Source organism: Pleurodeles waltl, chromosome 2_1, assembly GCF_031143425.1.
Source record: "Pleurodeles waltl isolate 20211129_DDA chromosome 2_1, aPleWal1.hap1.20221129, whole genome shotgun sequence".
NCBI classification, from domain to species: Eukaryota; Metazoa; Chordata; class Amphibia; order Caudata; family Salamandridae; genus Pleurodeles; species Pleurodeles waltl.
Genome location: NC_090438.1, coordinates 666,789,389 through 666,808,720, shown reverse-complemented (window position 1 = coordinate 666,808,720; position 19,332 = coordinate 666,789,389). Strand labels below are relative to the sequence as shown.

The 19,332-nt window shown below is 40.1% G+C and overlaps 1 protein-coding gene across 2 annotated transcripts in view; it reads right to left on the bottom strand.

Moving 5' to 3' along the window:
- SACM1L (SAC1 like phosphatidylinositide phosphatase) overlaps positions 1 to 19,332 on the bottom strand; it is a 270,638-nt gene that overhangs the window by 172,680 nt on the left and 78,626 nt on the right. Inside the window, exons 5-7 of one of the 2 annotated variants that reach the window (XM_069216268.1) lie at positions 14,954 to 15,118; positions 12,989 to 13,048; positions 5,610 to 5,643 (exon numbers count right to left, since the gene is read on the bottom strand). In XM_069216268.1, the coding sequence (XP_069072369.1) occupies positions 5,610 to 5,643; positions 12,989 to 13,048; positions 14,954 to 15,118 (259 nt within the window). The remainder of the gene's footprint in view (positions 1 to 5,609; positions 5,644 to 12,988; positions 13,049 to 14,953; positions 15,119 to 19,332) is intronic. The other variant, XM_069216274.1, reaches the window with a different exon arrangement.

The following is a 19,332-nucleotide window of genomic DNA, read 5'->3' as shown; positions in this document are numbered from 1 at the left end:
AAGACCAGGAGCAAGGTAGAGCGACACCAGGCCACAAGCAGCTACAGGGACCACTACCTCAAAGCTTTCACGTTCATGGCCCGGCAGTTGGAGCACAACTCAGACGTCGTCGCGCTCCAAGCACCACAAACACACCAGGTGCGGATCAGTCACCAACATCATGCTGCGGCAGGAGTTGCAAGGCTTGAAACTGGTCTTCTTGGACATCCTTGATGCACTAGTAAAATCCCCAAAACTTTGACAAAAAGTCGAAAATTATGTCAAAAAGCAACTGAGGGTAGCTCTTCAACAGATCTGCGATTAGGCTGGTGCGGAAAAAAAAAAGAACTGACATCAGCGCACCTGGGTGGCGCCTTTATGACCTGGAACGTCATTTCCGGCGACCACAACGCCAAGGATGAACGTGAGTCAACCGATGCTACATATAGGCACGCAAGGTTATTGCTTGAAGAAAAATCTTTGGATCCAGACTGACACCTGGGGAAATTCTAAGGTAAGGAATCTGCAACTCGAAGTCTCTATCAGATGTGCTTTTTTTTATCTATAACTTTGTTTGAAATGACTTGAGACAATTTTTTGAACTGGAACATTACATTACTCACATTCTATTTGACATCTGTACTTCCTCAGAAGCATATAATCCATTAAGATTTCTGAACACACTCTTCTCAAGTTTGAAGTTAATTTGTATGAAATTATTCTCCCAATCTCTTAATTGGTTCCTGGTTTCTACGGCACTTCAGTTATATGTGTAAATATCAGGCTGCTTGATATCTGCAAGTCTTGTAACTTTCTGCTTTCTAACATTCTATATGGTGCTCTAAGATCCTTTTATATCTAATAAATCTAACAAAGTAGCAATATGTCCTCAGACTAATATGAATATGTGTCCTCCTGCATCTTCTGACGTTAAAGCCAAACATCTCAAAAGTGATCCTCCTTTCCCGTCTCATCACCAGATATCCGATTTTGGACACAATTTTAGAGGCATTTTGAGCTTTGCAGCATATCATGATAGCTATGTATAAGAAGCTTCAGTTCACTGGGGACAGATGGGTGGCAATGGAGAACAGGCTGATAGAGACAGAAAAATGCATCTGTGACATGCAGAAAGTTACTTGCAGAATCACTGGCCAGGAACAAGATACTCAATCACCTCAACATTACACTGATGATCTTGAAAATTGCAACAGATGAAAAACTGGGTTTCAATATCTTCCTCTGAATATCCACAGATGGGGCACAAACAGTTTCACAGTATCATCTCCTTAACCTCTATGAAACATTAAATTTTTAAACGCAGTGAAGGACAAGAAGAAACTTAGGGGCTTATTGAGTTTGGCTGACAGGATACTGCATAACAAAGATGATGGGCAGGATGCCTGTGTATTCCAAGTCCATTATAGCCTATAGCAAATGTGATACAGTGGACAGGATATTCACCACATTTGTGGTGGGGTATCTTATGTGCTAAAATGTAACTAAAATACGCGGTTGGTCTAGCCATCAAATTTACATTTGCCGGGATCACACCCATGTGACCAACACAAGAAAGACCCACTCTACGTCAGCTAAATATAAGATATAGTATGGTTAATCCATGTTTGAATAAAATATTTTGCAATGGCACTAGTAAATCATTTAAACAAGAACAGTTCTGTTGCAATGGAAAGCTCTACTGGGAAACATATAATGATATTGTTATCAGCTTTAATTTTTTAATTGGTGCTAATTTTCACCACAGGTCCTCTAGTTCTCTCCTCAATTTACACCTTTTTTGTTTTCTCTGTTTTCTCAAATTAGGGTTTCCTCCCTTGAACCGCTTTCCTCTTTGCCCTCTTTTTTCATTCTTATCTTTCCTCGTCTTCTCTTTTCTATATTCAGACTTTACCTCTCACCCTTTACTATGGGCTCTTGAGTCCCACAAGTTGGTACGGTCCCTCTTTTTATGCTTGTTACTAAACTTGAAGACATTTTAAATATTTTATATATGTCTGTTTGTGTGTGTGTGTAATAAATACTGCTATACTGATTATTACACTCCTCTGAACCAGATAATGTATTTTCTGCCATTTCAAAACATCATTCTTCTTATATAAACCTACTGGAGCAAGATAGGAATCTCTCTCTGGAAGAAGTATTAAATGCTGTAATTCTATTAAAAATGTAAGGCTACGGGACCTGTGGGTTTCTTTACTGATTCAGTTTCTGATTTCTCCTCAATTGTTTGCTCCAAAACATTTAGAATTATTTACTTTCTTTTTATCAGACACTCATATCAATTGATCATTCTTAGAAGCTCTTTTTACTGTAATTCTCCAACCAGATAACAATAGTCAATACTTAGAGGACTTGACAGTCTGCAGTGGAGGCATCTGTTTGCTCCCCAGGTGCCCAAAGCTCTTCCCCAATGGAAGCTGGAGTTCTGCCCAAGCCACTACACAAAAAGTCGATCTCCCTCTTAAAAAAAAAAAAAAGAAATGGTAACAAATCCCCAAACATATAGAGGAAATTACTTGAGCAGTGGGCAACGCATGTGGGCCCTCTCACAGACTAGCAGTGGAAGAAGCCCTCTAGGCTCCTAGGTTGGTGGCAATTAGGAAAGGCTTCAGACTTTTACAGCTTAGGATTCTACATCACTCATATTACAGCGAAGATTTCCTAAAAAGAATTGGAAAAATTACATAGGATAGGTGTGTTAGAAGCTGTGGCCAACAGGGCACCTTATCTGACACACTACGGTCATGTCCCAATATAAAGCCCTTCTAGAGGTGGAGGGGGTGCGAACACCTGATATGAGCCACTAAGGTCCGCATGGAGCAAACTCTCAAGCTATCTCCCCCGAGTGTGAGGAATAATGAAGCGCCACCAAATGTTTAAAAAAATGTCTGAGGTCTAGGTCTAATGGCTGAAAGGAGAAACATGTCCATGGACCGGGGAAGGGAGGAAACCAGTAACCCCGCATCAGATGTGATAAAGTGGAAGGAGGATATGGAGTCCCAAAAATTCAAAAGCTTTAAAAAAAACATGGAAGAATACATGCCATTCAGTCTCTCACCTTAAGGTCTTAACATAATATAATATATAAGTACGTACAATATAATTTGTATGGATGTAAATAAACAGATATCAGTAAGACCTCAAACTCAATTCAATCTATACAAGGTATAACAGATTCTTCTACTCCTGACTCACTCTATTGTGGTTCACCCAGCACATCTAAATGTGACTGACAAACCACAGACTGGTCTCAAAGCCTGCGGTTAGATCTGACAGCATTGGTGTGTTATTCCTCGGAATAAATGAACTGTAATTTAAAATCCTCATTAGTAATAATTTTAGATTGTAATTTGGAAAATGTCACTTTTATAAAGTTGACATTTCCTGCCTTCATCTTTCTGAGGCCTTCTATGGGTTTCAAGAGCCTGGACCTGTTAATTGCTTCCCCACCAAGAAGGCATTTTGGACCCAGATAGTGAACAATAGTACCTGGATGTAGCTCAGAGAGGGACATTCCTGCCAAGATGGGAGGGGCAGAGCTACTCCCTGTCCCAATTACATTTCCCAATAGAACATGATACCCGCCTTTTGTCACTCGCAACCTCTTGTGGAACACGGCCATGGAAAAACATTGAACTTTCCAGAACCAGATATGGGGTGGACTACATGTTTCCCCCACTCCAATGGGTGGCACCAAGTATAAATATTAGACCACCTGAGCCACTTACTACACTAAATAAGTGATAAAGTTTGGGAGCAAATAGAGAAATGCTTCTTCCACTCATTTGAGTTGTAACTTAAAATTCTCTTTAATGGTAAAGTTTGAATTTAGATTACTATTCTGAAAATGCAATTTTTAGAAAGTTGGCATTTTTCCTTCCTAAATCAAATGTGTCTTTCTGTCAGTGTCCTGAGGTAGATGACTGTTCCTGGATCTCCTTTGGTGTGCTATGTATTTCTTACAGGCAGGAGACGTAGGGCATTGGGTGTGAGGAAGGGTGTTCCTCTCCTGAGTAAAATGGCAGGGTGGTTGTACTCAGCCCTTCCTGAGTTTCAAAGGGTAGCCACAGGGCTGCAGCCACCCCATTCCTGAATTCTGAAGAGGTCTGCCCAGACACTGGAAAAAGCCATCAACACCTGGTCTGCCTGGCCTTTATCACCCTAGACACAATGAAGCCAAGCCCAAGGAAGGGGAAAGAACAGACCAGAACCGACTAGGGTTAGACAAAGAGGGTGACGCCTCACACACAGGTTGGCACTGGGTATAAAAGTGGCTTCCTCAGTAACTCTCATCAGAACAGTCCTGAACCTGAGAAGATTCAGGAGGAGGACTGCCCTGCCGTCTGAAGGAGGAAGGCTGGACCTGCTTAATTTGAACAAAGGAACCCAACAGTGCCTCCAGGGTCATTTGGCTGACCTCCTGTTTCAGCAACAGGGACACAACAAGATTCCAGAGGCCTTCCGTACAAACTGTTCCGCTGACCAGCACCAACTAGATCTGCCGGGACCTTGCTGCTGCCCTCTGCTGGAGTAAGTCTTGACCCAAGAAGAGGGAGCTCCCAGGTCCTGGATCCTTGGCTGGTGTAAGACTGCACTCCTTCACCTAAAAACTGCAAGAAGTGGATTAACGTGAAAATCCAGATGTCCTCGGCTTTTTCCATCAAAAAAGGACCGTTCCCAGTCTTCTCACAAACTCGAGCCAACTTCACTGGTGCCAACGTGGGACCTGCACCAGACAGTCGATGTGACCTTCCCGGCTACAGACTTCGGACTTCACTGGCACGGTGCTCTTCAGGTTGACAACAACCACCCGGCGTTTATCACAATGCGAAGCTCTAACCAGACATACAGCTCTTCGCACAGATGATTGCACCGCCAATGCGAAGATCCAACTGATGCTCTTCGCTTGGAACTAGACTAAGTTATAAGGTACATCTCCACAGGGACGAACCTGGTCCCTGTATTCGATCTAAACTCCATCACTGTCGATCTGAACTTTTGACTTTGACCCTGTCCTGCACAACCATGACTGGCCTTTTTTGCTTCTTGCTGCTATTTTTACTTAAAACATTACAAATGCATATCTCCGGTTCCATTTATTGAATTTTTGTTGGTTTGGTGTCATTTTATATATTAAAATTCAAACTATTTTTCTACATTTCTTGAGTGTTGTTTTCACTGTATTACTGTTTGAGTGCTGCATACATTCATTACATAATGCCATTTATATATTTATGCATTGGAGACGTGCTTCTATTACAGCATGAGGATCCTGTCATGACAGTAATGTATGGCAGGTAACACTATCAATTAAGGTGAATTAGTTGGAAAGGCAGAAACAACATGAATGCTGATGCAGGTTCACAGGACATAATCAGCCTGCTATTCAATCATACAACTATATGAGGAGGGCCGGATTAGCAGGCAGTAAAATGCATTTACGTGTTTAGATTAACATTGGCCACAGAAATAAAGGGCAATTTATGGAAGAAGATTTCATGTTTTCAAAGATGTCAAAATTTTAGAATCTACCATATGAAAAACTGGAAAATAAAAAAAGGCCATTTAAACCAGAAAGCATTTAACTGTAAACAAATGTGAAAGGATACATCCGTGCATCACGGGCATGGCAAACCTGTGGATCTGTAAAAGAAGAGAAGGACACATCAAAGGTTTATGTGATGAAGAAAAAAAACTTACTTGCTTGCAATCTTGGCTCCCATACAGGGCACATTTGTGAAATTCATAAGCCACAAAATCCCTACCTACTGTTTGAATTTTTCAAAGAGCAATATCTCTCTACAGAATATATTTCAAACAATGCTGACCAAAATAGAACATTATCTGTCTTTATTATATTAAATTTAATTAAAAGCAAAGTCCCAAGCTCAAACAAGTAACTTGGCTGCCAGTCTTCTAAAAAAAAAAAAAAAAGGATATTGTGCAAAACATGGAAATAGACTGGCAGCAGCTTTTGAAAGGATACTGACTGTCATTCTTAAACAGTAGGCTGTCCAAGAGATCCAGAATGCAAAGCAAAGCAGTGCAGAATCAGTTTGAGCCAGTTCATTTGAGAGCTAATCTCCTCAAAAGATTGTATGCAGTCTCCATACACTAATCTCCTGGGGTATTTGCTCTATTAACAAATTTCATGCAAATATAAAAAATGGACATCTTGGATTACATGTAAGCAAATGTTTTTTCTCAATTGTGGGATATTCATTAATAGTCTTCAACACAGGCTAAAATATGAACTCTTCCCTCACTCTGAAAATTGGAGGAAGTCAAAGGAATAGCCACATGAAAATGTGAAGAAATTAGTATAGGTAAGCATGTCACTAGTTAAAAAGTGCAACTCCTTTGGATCTCAATTTTAGACACTAGGATAATCCCATAATAAACGCTTCTGCCATTTCTAAGTGATGTAAATAATCAGTGTTACTATTAACCAATTTATTGGTTGCAACTTTACTGACCTCAGAAGGATAAAAGGCTGAATTGGCCCGACTTGTATTTTAACTTGCCAACTTCAGCTTCAAAAAGAGGTCAGTAATGACTCCTTTACTCACTGAGCCAATTTGCCTATGGACTGATGTGATTTAATAGGATATCTGAATGTTAATCCACCTTCCCAAACGTCTCTGTGTTGTTTACCTTTATGCCGATCAGAATTAAGGTTCAAATCAAAATCCTTGATTCACATATAATCCAATTGAAGAAAAACAAAGGTAAACCCCTACAAAATGTATCAGGTTTCCTAATTTTCAATTTGTACATCAGTAAATTGCTCAGAAAGATCTAAAGTAGCTATGAGTTCAGGGTTAGGATTTTTAAGAGATTTAAAGTCAGCTATCTTACGACCCAAGGGTGGGAATAACAGATGAAACGGCTCCAGTTCAATGTGAGACATTAGACAGCGGAAAGGGATATGTATGGGACCTTGGAAGTGAAACCACAAAAACAAAAAGGGAACACAAAGACTTTTCAGAACCACTTCTCAAGCACCAGCCTTATACAGTACTTAGGCTAAACAGGTGATAAGACCTTTAACAGCAACCAGGACAAGCGACTGCTAATGGACTTGTGCTCATACCACATACAGTGAAGGGTAGAAGATATGCGGGAAAGAAAGAGGGGTTTATGGGCTCTCTACACAAAAACAAAGATTAGTACAGTGGTGTAGGGGCCATAAAGAGTCACCATATCAGGAGGCACACCTACAACTGAAGAATAGTTCCTTGTGTTCCTCCTACAGATCTACTGTGAGGTGAAAAGAATACTTCATGTTATCTGGGAAGGCTGAACTTCCCAACAGACAAAACAGAAGTCTCCCCTCCCCAACTCTCCCCTTCCGCGCTTTAAAGCACAGGGAGGATCTCTACAGGGACTATGAAGGAATGGTCATGATGTAACTCTGTTGGAGTGTGGCTCCGGCTTACATTAAAACGTTGTTGCAGATGGATATCACTCCAATGACAATTCATGTGCACTGTAAAAGTATAAAAGCCTAATCACCCAGACTTGGTAGCTTTTCTTGCTTATGGGATGCTACTGCACAGGATGGGGCCACAAAACAAATAAAATAGTCCAGGAGGCTTCCTCTGCAACGGAACAATGCATTACAACCAGACAGACCTGGGAGAAAAAGTAGGGAACAGATTTGCACAGTGGTCAGCTCCCACCTTCCTTAACATTTCCTTCCAGACAAACAATGTTTGTGTCAGTATCAGTATCCGATTTTCGAAGAAATGACACCAAGGGTTTTTCAGTTACCAATGGTCATTAGATGTAACTTACATATAGTCAGTGGGTTTACCTCTCGGAGAGTAGAAGGCAGTCTATTTAGAGTGAGGTCTAAAATTAAAGGTCCTTTAACAACAACAAAGACTAAAAATACAATAGAAATTCAGGGACAAAAATAAAAAAAATGGGACATCCAACACGAACATGTATGGACATTGTGTTTATGTTTCTATGAAAAGTATCTTGTCCTATTTGGCATCTGCCCCTGCTAGGCGAGGAGAGAAAGTCTAGGCTGGTTATTTTGGACAGTTATGCTTGTGAAATCGGTTTCAATAAATGTTCAACATTGTTTTTAATCGAACTGCTCTAGCCTATTGTTTGTGGGAACCATCATGAAAGGGTTGTACGTCAGCACTGAATAGAATATACATGTTTCAAATAGGCATAGGCAGGTAATTCAGGCATAGACAGATAATTCAGCCACTTCTGTGGCTGTATTGTCTGTTAATCATGACAGAACATTACGTGTTATTCACCAAAGGAACTCTTGTGCTCATACACTTGCAGATACCCTGGCTCAAGACTACTTTGAATACCAATCCAGTATGGGATGGAAACTAAACTAGAATGGGGAGGGAGGTGGGCTCAAGGGGCTAGAAAATCCTGCTGTTCAACAAAAAATACTTTTAGGCATTGTTGTGTCAAAGAGGACATCTGCTCTTAAGACAAGAATATGAAGGTCTGTGGTTTAAAAAAAAAAAAGCGTAAGTAGGCCACATAGATGATTCAAAAGTTGCATTCAACGAATCATGATACAGAAAAGACATGTATGCTGCCTTAGCAAAAGATGATTTGTACTCATACTGACAAATAATCTGAATGGAATATCAGCTGAAAATGCAAGAGTCCAACACAGAAACAACAGACGGCTGTTACATTTGCATAGACTGCCAAAGGTGAACTGTGGTTGCTTTTACCAAAACATCATAACAGGAGAAGGAATTTGGCCATGTCTTCGCAATGGTTTCAATCTGTTATACATTCCCGGAATGTATGATTGTAAATACAGTGTAATCCTCAAAGTTACATTAATTCAGGATCAGTCTAATATTGTGTTTGACCAATGAGATCATTCGTCGCCAATTATTTCTGGACTTATATGGCAAAAAATCCAAGCAGATAGAGAAGGAAAAGTTACTCATCTGCAGTCCTTGTTCTCTTCCAAGCAAATCCTCATCAACATCATCAGTACTGATTAGTCCCGCCAACACACGGGAATCCCAGTGCACTTTCACCATTATACTATATGTATAGCTAACTTTGTACAACAAAACTGTACAGATATGTTTGCAGCCTAGAAAGCAAGGCTAAAAACAGCCAAATTTAATTTAATTTTCATTTAAAAAAAGAATCAAAATAGCTAAAACTTTGTCACTGATAGAAAAGTGACCGTAGAAAATCTTTCAAAAACCTTTTTTCAAAAGGAAAAGGAAAGTGAATGTGTGCCATTGTTAGCCAATAGGTTTCAATGCAAAGCACAGTAGAGATAAACTGGCACTGTGCTTTTAAGAACCTCACAATACACCCCACATCCAATTATGCCTCACAGGTGACAGCTGGGTCCGTTCATCTTACGGAAAATAGAGGTTCTTTGGTAAAGAAATGATGAAAACTGTCTTATTTCTTGTCCCAGGAGGTTGAAAGGTTGTTTATGCCTTTGATGAAGATTCCCTGTAAAAGAACTAGGATTACAGCTGAGTAACTTTTCCTTCTGTTCCAGGGGATCCTCATCATGTCATAAGCATCAAATAGAATAGCAAACCCATTCCATAAAGAAAAGACAGACAAAAAAAAAAGAGGACAGGTTCAGCAATCACCAAAAAGGTTCCTAAAAGAAGCTTGCCCTACTTGAGTATCTGCGCTGGCTCCTTGAGTCTACACAATAATATCTAGTAAAAGTATAAACATACTCCACAAAGCAGCTTTACAGATTTCTGAAACAGGAATATTTCTAAAAGGGCTATTGTAGCAGCTTTAGGTCTACCATGTAGAGTTTTCTTAACTAGCTGCTATGAATGTAGTATACAATACTCTAGCCATCTACAAATGGATTGTTTCGATGATGGTAGGCCTATTCTTACTGGGCTATCATTTATTAAAACAGTCTGATTGTTGTATACCTTTAGTTTTGTCCAGAGAAAATTCCGGACTCTCTTTTCGTCTAGAGAATGTAGAGATATCCCTACTCGAGTTGATGGGTTAGGAAAAAATGTAGGTAAACAAGGTGGTTTGATTAATATGAAATTCTGAAACCACCCTAGGAAGAAAGCTGGGATGAGTTCTTGTTATCACTAATACTGTGCAGGGTTCAGTAGCACATAGCACCTGAATTTCACTTACCCGGAGTACTGAGCTAATAGAGAGTAAGAAAGAAGCTTTCCATGGAAGACTTTATGGGTGGGTTCAAAGGGGGTGGGGTTCCCATTAATTTAGATAGAACAATGGTCATTTCCCAAGAAAGGGACAGTGGTTTAACTGGAGGAAATACCTGTGTAATACCTTCTAAGAAGTCCTTAACTACAGGCATTCTAAAAATGTAGGTTTGTGATGGAGATTCTCTGTAGGGAGTTATAGCAGCAATTCGTACTTCAATATAAAAAAATAAAATAAATTGTAAACCCGACCTTGCCAGATGAAGTAGGTAATTATTAGCAGTTCTTCTCGACACAAGGATGTGGTTGTTCTGAATACACCAAAATCAAAACCATTAACACTTAAAGACATACAATATTCTGGTGAAATCATGTAGTATGTTCATGCACTCTTGTGTAAGACCTAGATGACCATATTGGAGGAATTTAGGAGCCAGGCCGTTAAGTTCAGTAATGGAAGCTTGGATTTAAGACATGGCCTCCGAACTTGTGATACTGTCTGTACGGCATTCTCTTGTGTGGTTGTTCTGACAAGAGAAGAAGGTCCGTGAACCACCACTGACTAGGCCATTTCAGTGTTATTATAATCATTCTGATTTTAGACTTGTAGAATTTGAGGAGAAATGTTGGTATGAGAGATTGGGGGAAATGTGTACAGAAATTTCCCTGACCTGTCTATTGAAAGGGCATTCCCCTTCAACCCTGGTTGGAAGAATGTTGATGCGTAATCATGGCATTTTCTGTTTGCATCTGCAAACAAATGTATTTGTGGATAGCCCCAAGTCTTGAAAAAGGTCTTGCAAGATCCCGTTGTGTAGAACCCAGTCATGGTTTTCTTGAAATACTCGACTGAGCGAGTCTGCTTGTACATTATGAACACCTTTAAGGTGAACAACTGTTATTGTTAAGTTCCTGGTGATTAACTATTTGCATATGGCTTCAGATTTGAGGTACAGTGGTCTCGAGTGAGTTCCTCCCTGCTTGTTTAGATAATACATGGTATATTGTCTGAACAAAAAAGGAGTTTGTTGTTATTAACTTCAGAGGCAAGTAAACAGCTATTAGTTCTAGGAGGTTGATGTAATAGGTCCTTTCCTTATACAACCATACTTCCTGCAAGTGTCCCATGTGAGCTCCTCATCCCTGAGGAGATGCATCTGTGACTAGTTTTTGAACTGAAAATCCAATTGGAAGGATAACCCTTTTAAAAGATTCTTTGGTTGTTCCCACTGTGGAAGAGTGGGTTGCAGACTGTGAGAGATTCAGTTTTTTCTACCAGTGGTCTGGTAATTGATTCCAGTGGTCCTCTCACCATTATTATAAAGGCCTCAGGTGAAGTCTTGCATGTGGAATCAACCAACAAAATTAAAGAAGCCATCAAACCCAGAAGAGAGGAGATCTGATTTATTGCTGTGAAAGTGTGCAAGAGAGTGTGGCACTTCAGAAGGACTGATGATAACCTCTTCTCCGAAGGATCCACTTTTGCGGACTGTATAACAAATACTGTTCCAAGGTTTTGTATTTTTTGTGCTGGGTAAGTTGTAGACATTCTGAGTTTTCTTTGAATACCCAACGCAGGTAATATTTCGAGGCAAGATTGAAAATGTTCCAATGCCTCCTTTGATGATATGCCTTTTATTAGCCAGTCATCTGGGTAAGGATAGACAAAGATGTTGTTTTTCCTTAGGTGAGCTGTGACGATGGTCATACATTTTGAAAATGTTCAAGGAGCTGATTTTAGTCAGAAAAATAGGACTTTGTATTGGTAATGTTTTGAGCCTACTATGAATGAAAGAAACTTTCAATGTTTTATTATCACAGAAAGTCGGAAGTTGGCATCTTGAAGGTCTTTTGAACACATCTAGTCTCCTTGATGTAGTTAAGAACAGATCAGGTGCAATGCCAACATCCTGAATTTTCCTTCTTTGTGTCCTTGTTTAAATCTACAATGAGTCTGAACTTTCCTTTTGGTCCTTTTTCAAGACCAGAAAGGATCGCTAATAAATTCCCAATCCTCTTTGGAGGTCAGGAACCTCTTCCACAGCATTGCATTGTTTCTGCAATAAATGTTCAACTTCCTTTATGGGTCTGTCAGACTTGCATATGTTTTTGCTGGTGAAACAGAAGGAGGAGGGAACTTGAAACAAAGAGTATTAATTCTGGACATATGTCCGCTGTTATGAAATACCATTTTTTCAGCACTCTTTCAGATGCTTGACAATACTCCCCCACCTCACCCCACTGGAGTGGCTGACAGAGAAGGGGGAAGTAGTGAATTACTGTTAAACAATGGGTTTCCTGTGATGCAGACTGTTTCTGTTGGCATCCTCTACCTATGGAGGATTTGCAAGGATGGTAGTGTTGTCCCTATTGTTGTTTCTGGTGAGACCAGTGAGGGGTTTGAGAAATCTTGTCAAGGCCAAAATGACAATACTTTATTTGCTTTTTACTTTGTTGGTATTCAATCTAGCACCTTCCAATTTTGAGTTATAGAAATGCAGTTACTTTGTTTATAATCTGTATCTAAAAGGAGGCAAGGTAATGCAATTAAAATTACCACAATGCAGTCATTAAGAGACTCTAGAAATAATCTTTACTGTTGTGATCTTTGTTGGTTTATCCACTGATAGATCACATTAATGCCTAAAATTGGATTAACTTGTTGTCTATCATACTGCATTACTAATTATGTTTTGCAAAATATTTAAATCTTCTCAACAACTGTTCCACGTGCCCAGTATGGATGTGTCCATCAATTCTTCAACAAGTATGAGACCATATAACAAGCAATTAGGCTAACAAGTTCATAATACCTCTGGCTGAGCAGCAAACTCTCTTAAAAGATGCCCATTCCAAACGAATCGTTGGTCTGCCTGAAACAAAAAGAATATATAAACACAGCTACAGCACTGATATAAACAAATCATAAAGAATACACTTATTTTTCATTGTTATGTCAAATATATATTTTTCCCTGAGTGTCTCCTTCAGATTAGTTACTTGCTTATTATCCATTAGCTTGACTACTCTGTAAGTTCCTGCCTTGAAACAAGGATGATCCAACAAAGATTGCTATAGTCAAAAGTGGCATGCCCTTTCCCCTTCTTTAAACAGGTACAACATCTGAAGGACTGGTTTATCGCTCACAATAAAAGACAATTTCTGAATTAAACCAATTAGTGATAAGACAATCTAAGCAGGCATCTTCAAAACACTATAGTGTAGGACGTTAATAAAGGGGTTTCAGAAGGCATTTTTCAGCTGCAATAGTCACTTCAGATCCGACTGAATTATTTGGAACTGCTAGAGAAAGATAATGCTTACTCTTCAAGTTTCAGGGATGCCCTTTCATGTAGCCCCTCTCACAGGACACAAACTTCACACATGTAATCTGCCCAGGGAAACACGTACAAATCTCCACAACAGGAAGATGGTCTATACCCAAACTTGAGATTGTCAGTCATCGTCACCACCATTAAAGTAGTCTGACTGCATAACAGGTCATTTATCAGTTATGAACTACAAACAGAAAATCACCTATGTGCTGCTGAATGACATGAGTCAAAGTATTTTTGGGTCCCCCAGAAGTGTTTTACATTCAGTCTGAAAAAGGATCCCCTGCTTTGAACTTGGCAGTTCGAAACCCCACGCTCTCTTTGGAGCCATGAACAACTGTGAATGTTTGCTACTGGACACAGCAAGTGGTATCCATAATTAATATCACCACTACTTTTGTTTGGCCTTTTTTCAGACACCTGGCTTTAGGCTTGATCCATACTTGCTCCCTAAAATTAATTCATAAGTGGTAGTACAGTTTTTAGACATTAATGATAACTACAACTCTGTGTGTACACGAAGAACTCCTCTCATTGACAATAACAGTTAATTGCAGCCACTTAGGTCCTACTAAGATAGCACTTTCAAAACAGGGAATTTTTAAGGTGAGTGGTTACCTGCTTTGTAGGGCGACTAACCCTAAAAAATAAGTCAAACTTTGAACATTTTCCGATGAAGTCCATTAATTTGCCATGTTTACTGCTTGACAATGACTTCTTAATAGCAGAAACATTTGCAAAGTTATACCAAGGTAGAACTGACAAAGAAAGTTCACTTATTTTGTGGGCATAATATTCTATTGGGCCCTCAAAATGCCAATAGGCAGTCATTTTAGTATAACAGAAAAAGAAACAGTAATCTGATACTTAATCTGGTCGCTATTCTGTTCAAAGGTTTAGCCTAAGGTTATTGTTTGGCATTAAAACTATGTGCTGTGATTATAGAGAGCATTCAAAGGCCATACATTTGTGGAACACCTTAAACATTTTGATAAAAGTTGCTAAAATAAAAGTGAATAAGACTGTTGCTATCACCACAAAAATGTTCTATTGGAGAATGCGGTCAAGCTTTACCAACATTGCTTGAAAAAATGTGTATACTTCTTATGGAACGTTAAGGTAGGGACAGAACATAATCAATATCTGTTTTTGGTAAGCTGAAATGTGCTTTCTTCAGCTTTTGGAAAATAAGCCTTTTAAACAAGGAATCATCAAAATTCTAAATGAACAGCAGAAATCCTAACAGAGTGCATTAAACCATGCTTTGCGTCTATTTCGTTACTGACATTAATGACTGCCTGAATGATTCAAGAATCAAAATGGGTAACATTTGACTGACTTTATATTAGAATTTGAATTAGAACATCGCAAAGACATTCAGTTTTATTCAAGGAGATAGGCAAGTTGCAACCACTACAGATTGTTATTTCTGAAGTACCTTACCCTTTCTAGAAGACTCATCTCCTGGAACTCTGGGCTGGTGTTGGATAACCGTTGCAGTGTGTGCGTCAGATCATACGTTGCAGAGAAATAAAACCCATCCACACTCAAGACATGGCTGATCATTGTTAGGAAGATTTTGTTGTCCTGCAACTGTTCATGAGCAGACTGTTAGAAAATTTACTACATTTAGAAAGCAATAATCACATCATTTATTACATACTTTTCTGAACTATGGGGGTAATTTACCCAATTATTGCCATAAAAAGTTACCTTTGTATTAATTGAACAGCTAAAGATATGTAGAAAAGAATGTGTGCACTTTGCAAACACCATTCAATGCAATTTATACTGCAGATCACATATTGGTACGACACAAGGGACCGATTTCGGCTAATTTGCAATTACATATTCCCCATGAAAAGGAGGGGATTACCTTTGTCTCTTGCTTTATACCAGCATACCCAGAGACACACCACCTTTAGAGTCACCCCACAATGTGACGAAACATGTCAAGTTATGTCACCCAAATCTATGAAGGACAGAGAGAGGCTTAAGAACAACAGGTATGGCAGGGATATATAAGCAAATCTGAAAAGCATTGAAGGAGATACGAAGACAGGATTTGAGCATGTGCCTCCAGCCTTCAAGGGGAGTAGTCTCCACACCTAGCTAAAAACTATGACAGACTATATCTTCCACTCCCATGACCCTGCTTTTGGAGTGGCACGTCAGTTTTGGTGGGCTGCTTGCTCTGCAGAGCGGGTGAACACTGTAATATTGTGCAACTGCACAAAGAGTGTTGGATTTTGCCAAACTATGACACAGGTATGCACTGTGCAGAACTTTACAAGAAAGGGGATCCAGGCATAAAAACTTGATTCAGATGAAACAAAATGAAAAGGAGTGGACCGTCTTCCAGCTGATCCCTGTAGGATGCAAGAAGCTTTATAGCTTAGCAAGATTACCTACATAAAACCAAGCAAAGTTATCCTGAATAAAAAGGAAAACGGTGACAAAGGATTTGAGACACAATGGGCTGACTGAACAAGCACTGTAAGGGGTCTGTCACAGTTAAAAGCCAAATGCAGAGGCCTTCCAGCAAACCTTTGACCAAACAGCTCACAGCACTGACAGTGAGCATTAAAACTCAAGATTGGAGGGAACTCTTACAGCCCAACAGTAAACAATCCTTTTTTCACATGGGAAATCATTTTATTCAATTGCGAGACCACATACTGGGAATTAAAAACACGGAACTAAAAACACTGATAGCGAAGAGGCAAGACCATCCAAAATGACAACAGGAACTTAAGATGTTCTTCAGTCAAGTTTATATAGACCCAGACAACAACGTGCTAAATAATACTTGCAGTTAAGAGCAAAAGATGAAGTGAGGACAGTGGTAAGCTACAGACATCTCAGAGGCCGGATGGCTCATAATGCTTTATTAGTACAAAAAGTATTTATCGTAAGGTGAACAGATGAGGCACTGGATGCTATCCTGAATTAATTTCATAGTGGACATTCAGGAACTAAAGAAAAAAAAACAACACAACAGGCGCCAATTCTCACAACAAATCGCTCTCTTTTTAACCAGGTTAACAACACCTATGAATTTAGAGGGACTTTGAATGGTGCTTGCATATCAAGGTCCGAAAAAGCAAGGTTTTCTTTGCGCCCTTCTAGCTGTCATGGCAAAAGCAACCTAACATTTTACACTTTATTTTCAATAATGTGGCATTCAAAGGCCTAGCATATGGTGCAAAGCATATTTTTTAATTTTGGTATGACCTAAATGTGTATTCTGCCAATTTAAACTGATGATATTGGCAGCACATTAAGATCACAATAGCGAACTCACTAAACGTGAGAAATAGTTATGCTCATTATGGCAATTAAATACATTCAGGTGCTAGATCATACCTCCAGACAATGTATTCCTTCTGGTGTTTCACTGTAACAAGTGAGTTAATGAATTATACACTGCTGAATAACGACCAATATTTTCATCATATTTATGGCTTAGCAGTCATAATGACAGCACAGCGATAAAATAGACATGCTAAAAAGCACAGGCAGCATTGAGCCAATGCCATATTAACATATAAAAGTGTGAGATATAAATACTGGACTACATTACTACGCCACACAGTAGGGGATTGTCAGGAGACTGTAGAACCAAGCAGAGATGTAAAGCGGTATTACCTGGGTAATGGGAACAGAGCTGCATGATCTTAAGCAATTGCGATATGGGATATCCCACAGCCAGCATAATCTTGTTTCCTTTTTTCGCTAATGAAACAAACGTTACACAACCTGATCATTTCAGAAGGGGGTTGGGGGTATTATGACCACTGCAGCACTAGTACTTTTCAAAAATCTTGTGACTCTCTGGCATAAATTCAATAAAAAACAAAGAGTTACAGCTTGGAATACAAATGACAAACTTTATGCTGGCAAGCAAAGCCTTTCCTGGCTTACAGAAGGAGGTGAGGGTGCCGCCAAGGATTCTAAATAACCCAGCTGTGTTGGACTTTAGATCTCACCATTCCTCATGTGATTTGTGTTGGCTACCATCATGCTTACAACGGTGCTGACGTCCTCACTGCGCCGGACCCTTTCCTGGCTCACAGAAAGCATTATGGGTGCTACCAAGGATTCATGCTAACCCTGCTGTGCCGGCAGCACACTGGACTTCAGTACCCAGCATTCCCCCTGTATTGGCGAGGATACCATTATGCTTATAGCATTTCTGACTTCCCAGCTGCACAGGATGGGCGTGGCCTAGGAGAAGACCAAGGCAAAAGCGGGCCCAGGAGGAGGCCAGGCTTGGCTCCTCCTCTTTCATGTGGCCTCTTTTTCCTTTGTTGAAGTTTTTAAACTCACATGTTACGTGAATACCAGTTCTGGCTTTCCTGCTTGGGGTTTTTATTCCCACTCAATCCTTTCAGGAGTCACCTGTTTAGGCTGTGCTCTATTTATTGTAGTGGCAGCAAGGCACCTTGGCTGCTTTTGCTTGCAGCCAAAGGTGGGGGCAAGATTCTGTCATCAGCTGACTGTCAGGGGTGATTGCCTGTTGGTGGTGTGCTGTTATCAAGTTACTTCCCTGGAACCATTGTTTATTATATTCAGCTTTCTTGGGCTTTGTGCATTGGGAACAGGGGCGTGGTTTGTTACCATTTGCCTCAGTGGTTGGGCTAAAGTACTTTTATAAGCAAAGAATAACCGATGGGCACTGGAATGGTCAATAACAAAACAACCACTGTTCTCAAGAGCTTGGCAGACATGAGTGTTATTAGGAATCAGTTCTTCCATTATGTAGCTTTTTACCTCAGCAGTGGGGGCACTTACATATGAGATCACCACTGTGGAGGAGGAACTAGGTCTGGGTAGTCTTAGATTGGGAGGGCCTGCTGGGGCTACTGCCAATAGACTTCCCACCAAAAGTAATAAGGGGAACATGGGACTCACTGGTCCTTCATCACAATCTATGCATCAGCTTTACTGACTGTTGCTGACATCCATCCTGTGATGGCAGAACCTTCTACTGAGCTCGACTCAACTGCTTGTAAACGTAAAAAAGGAATCCGTCTAGACTATGAACAAGAGGGATCTCTGATTCAAGGACTATTGGTATTGGCAGGTCATTTTGGGATAAGGGAACTGAAATGGAGGTATTTGGGCCGGTACACCTCAACAGTGACCATGCTTTTATTGGTAGTTTGACGCAGTTGGACCAGCCGTTATCTTATGTCTCTGATAAACTGGAATGTCATGTTAAAACTATGATTGACCCTGTTTAGGGTAGGCTACCTGCCATAGAGCAAGCTATCGCTAATTATGATAAGCCTGCAATACTGGCCTACTTGCCTTGCTCTCCTTCCCTTAGCCTAGATAGCTTCCTGCCTTGTTCTCTTCCAATCTAGTTATCCCTTCCCATTTCTTTTCAGGCAAGGAAAGGCAGGGAGTCGAATTCAATTGCAACAGCAGTACGAGACTAGATTATTATGCCTTGCTGGAAACAGTCTAGTACCAGGTCCTTCGTTCCACCATCAGGGTCTTTGGGACCAAAAACATCTTTGATGGGTAACAGCAGGAAGCATTTGCCCTCATGGTGGAACACAAGTGCTACTTCTTGCCCTGCGGTTTCAGATCTTTTGCCTGATGCTTCTCCTTTATGCCTCACCACTGTATGCGGGGTGTAAAGAAACCACACAGCAACTTATTTAAAAAGTTGTTAATTGGTGTACAGCCCAACATTTCAGTTGGTTTCTGCTATTTAGGCCAATTTTGATGGCCAGGAGAGTGGGCTAGGAAGGCTGCTGCCGGAAAAGTGAGTCTGGGGACCGTGTGGTGGTCAATTTTGATAATAAAGGGCT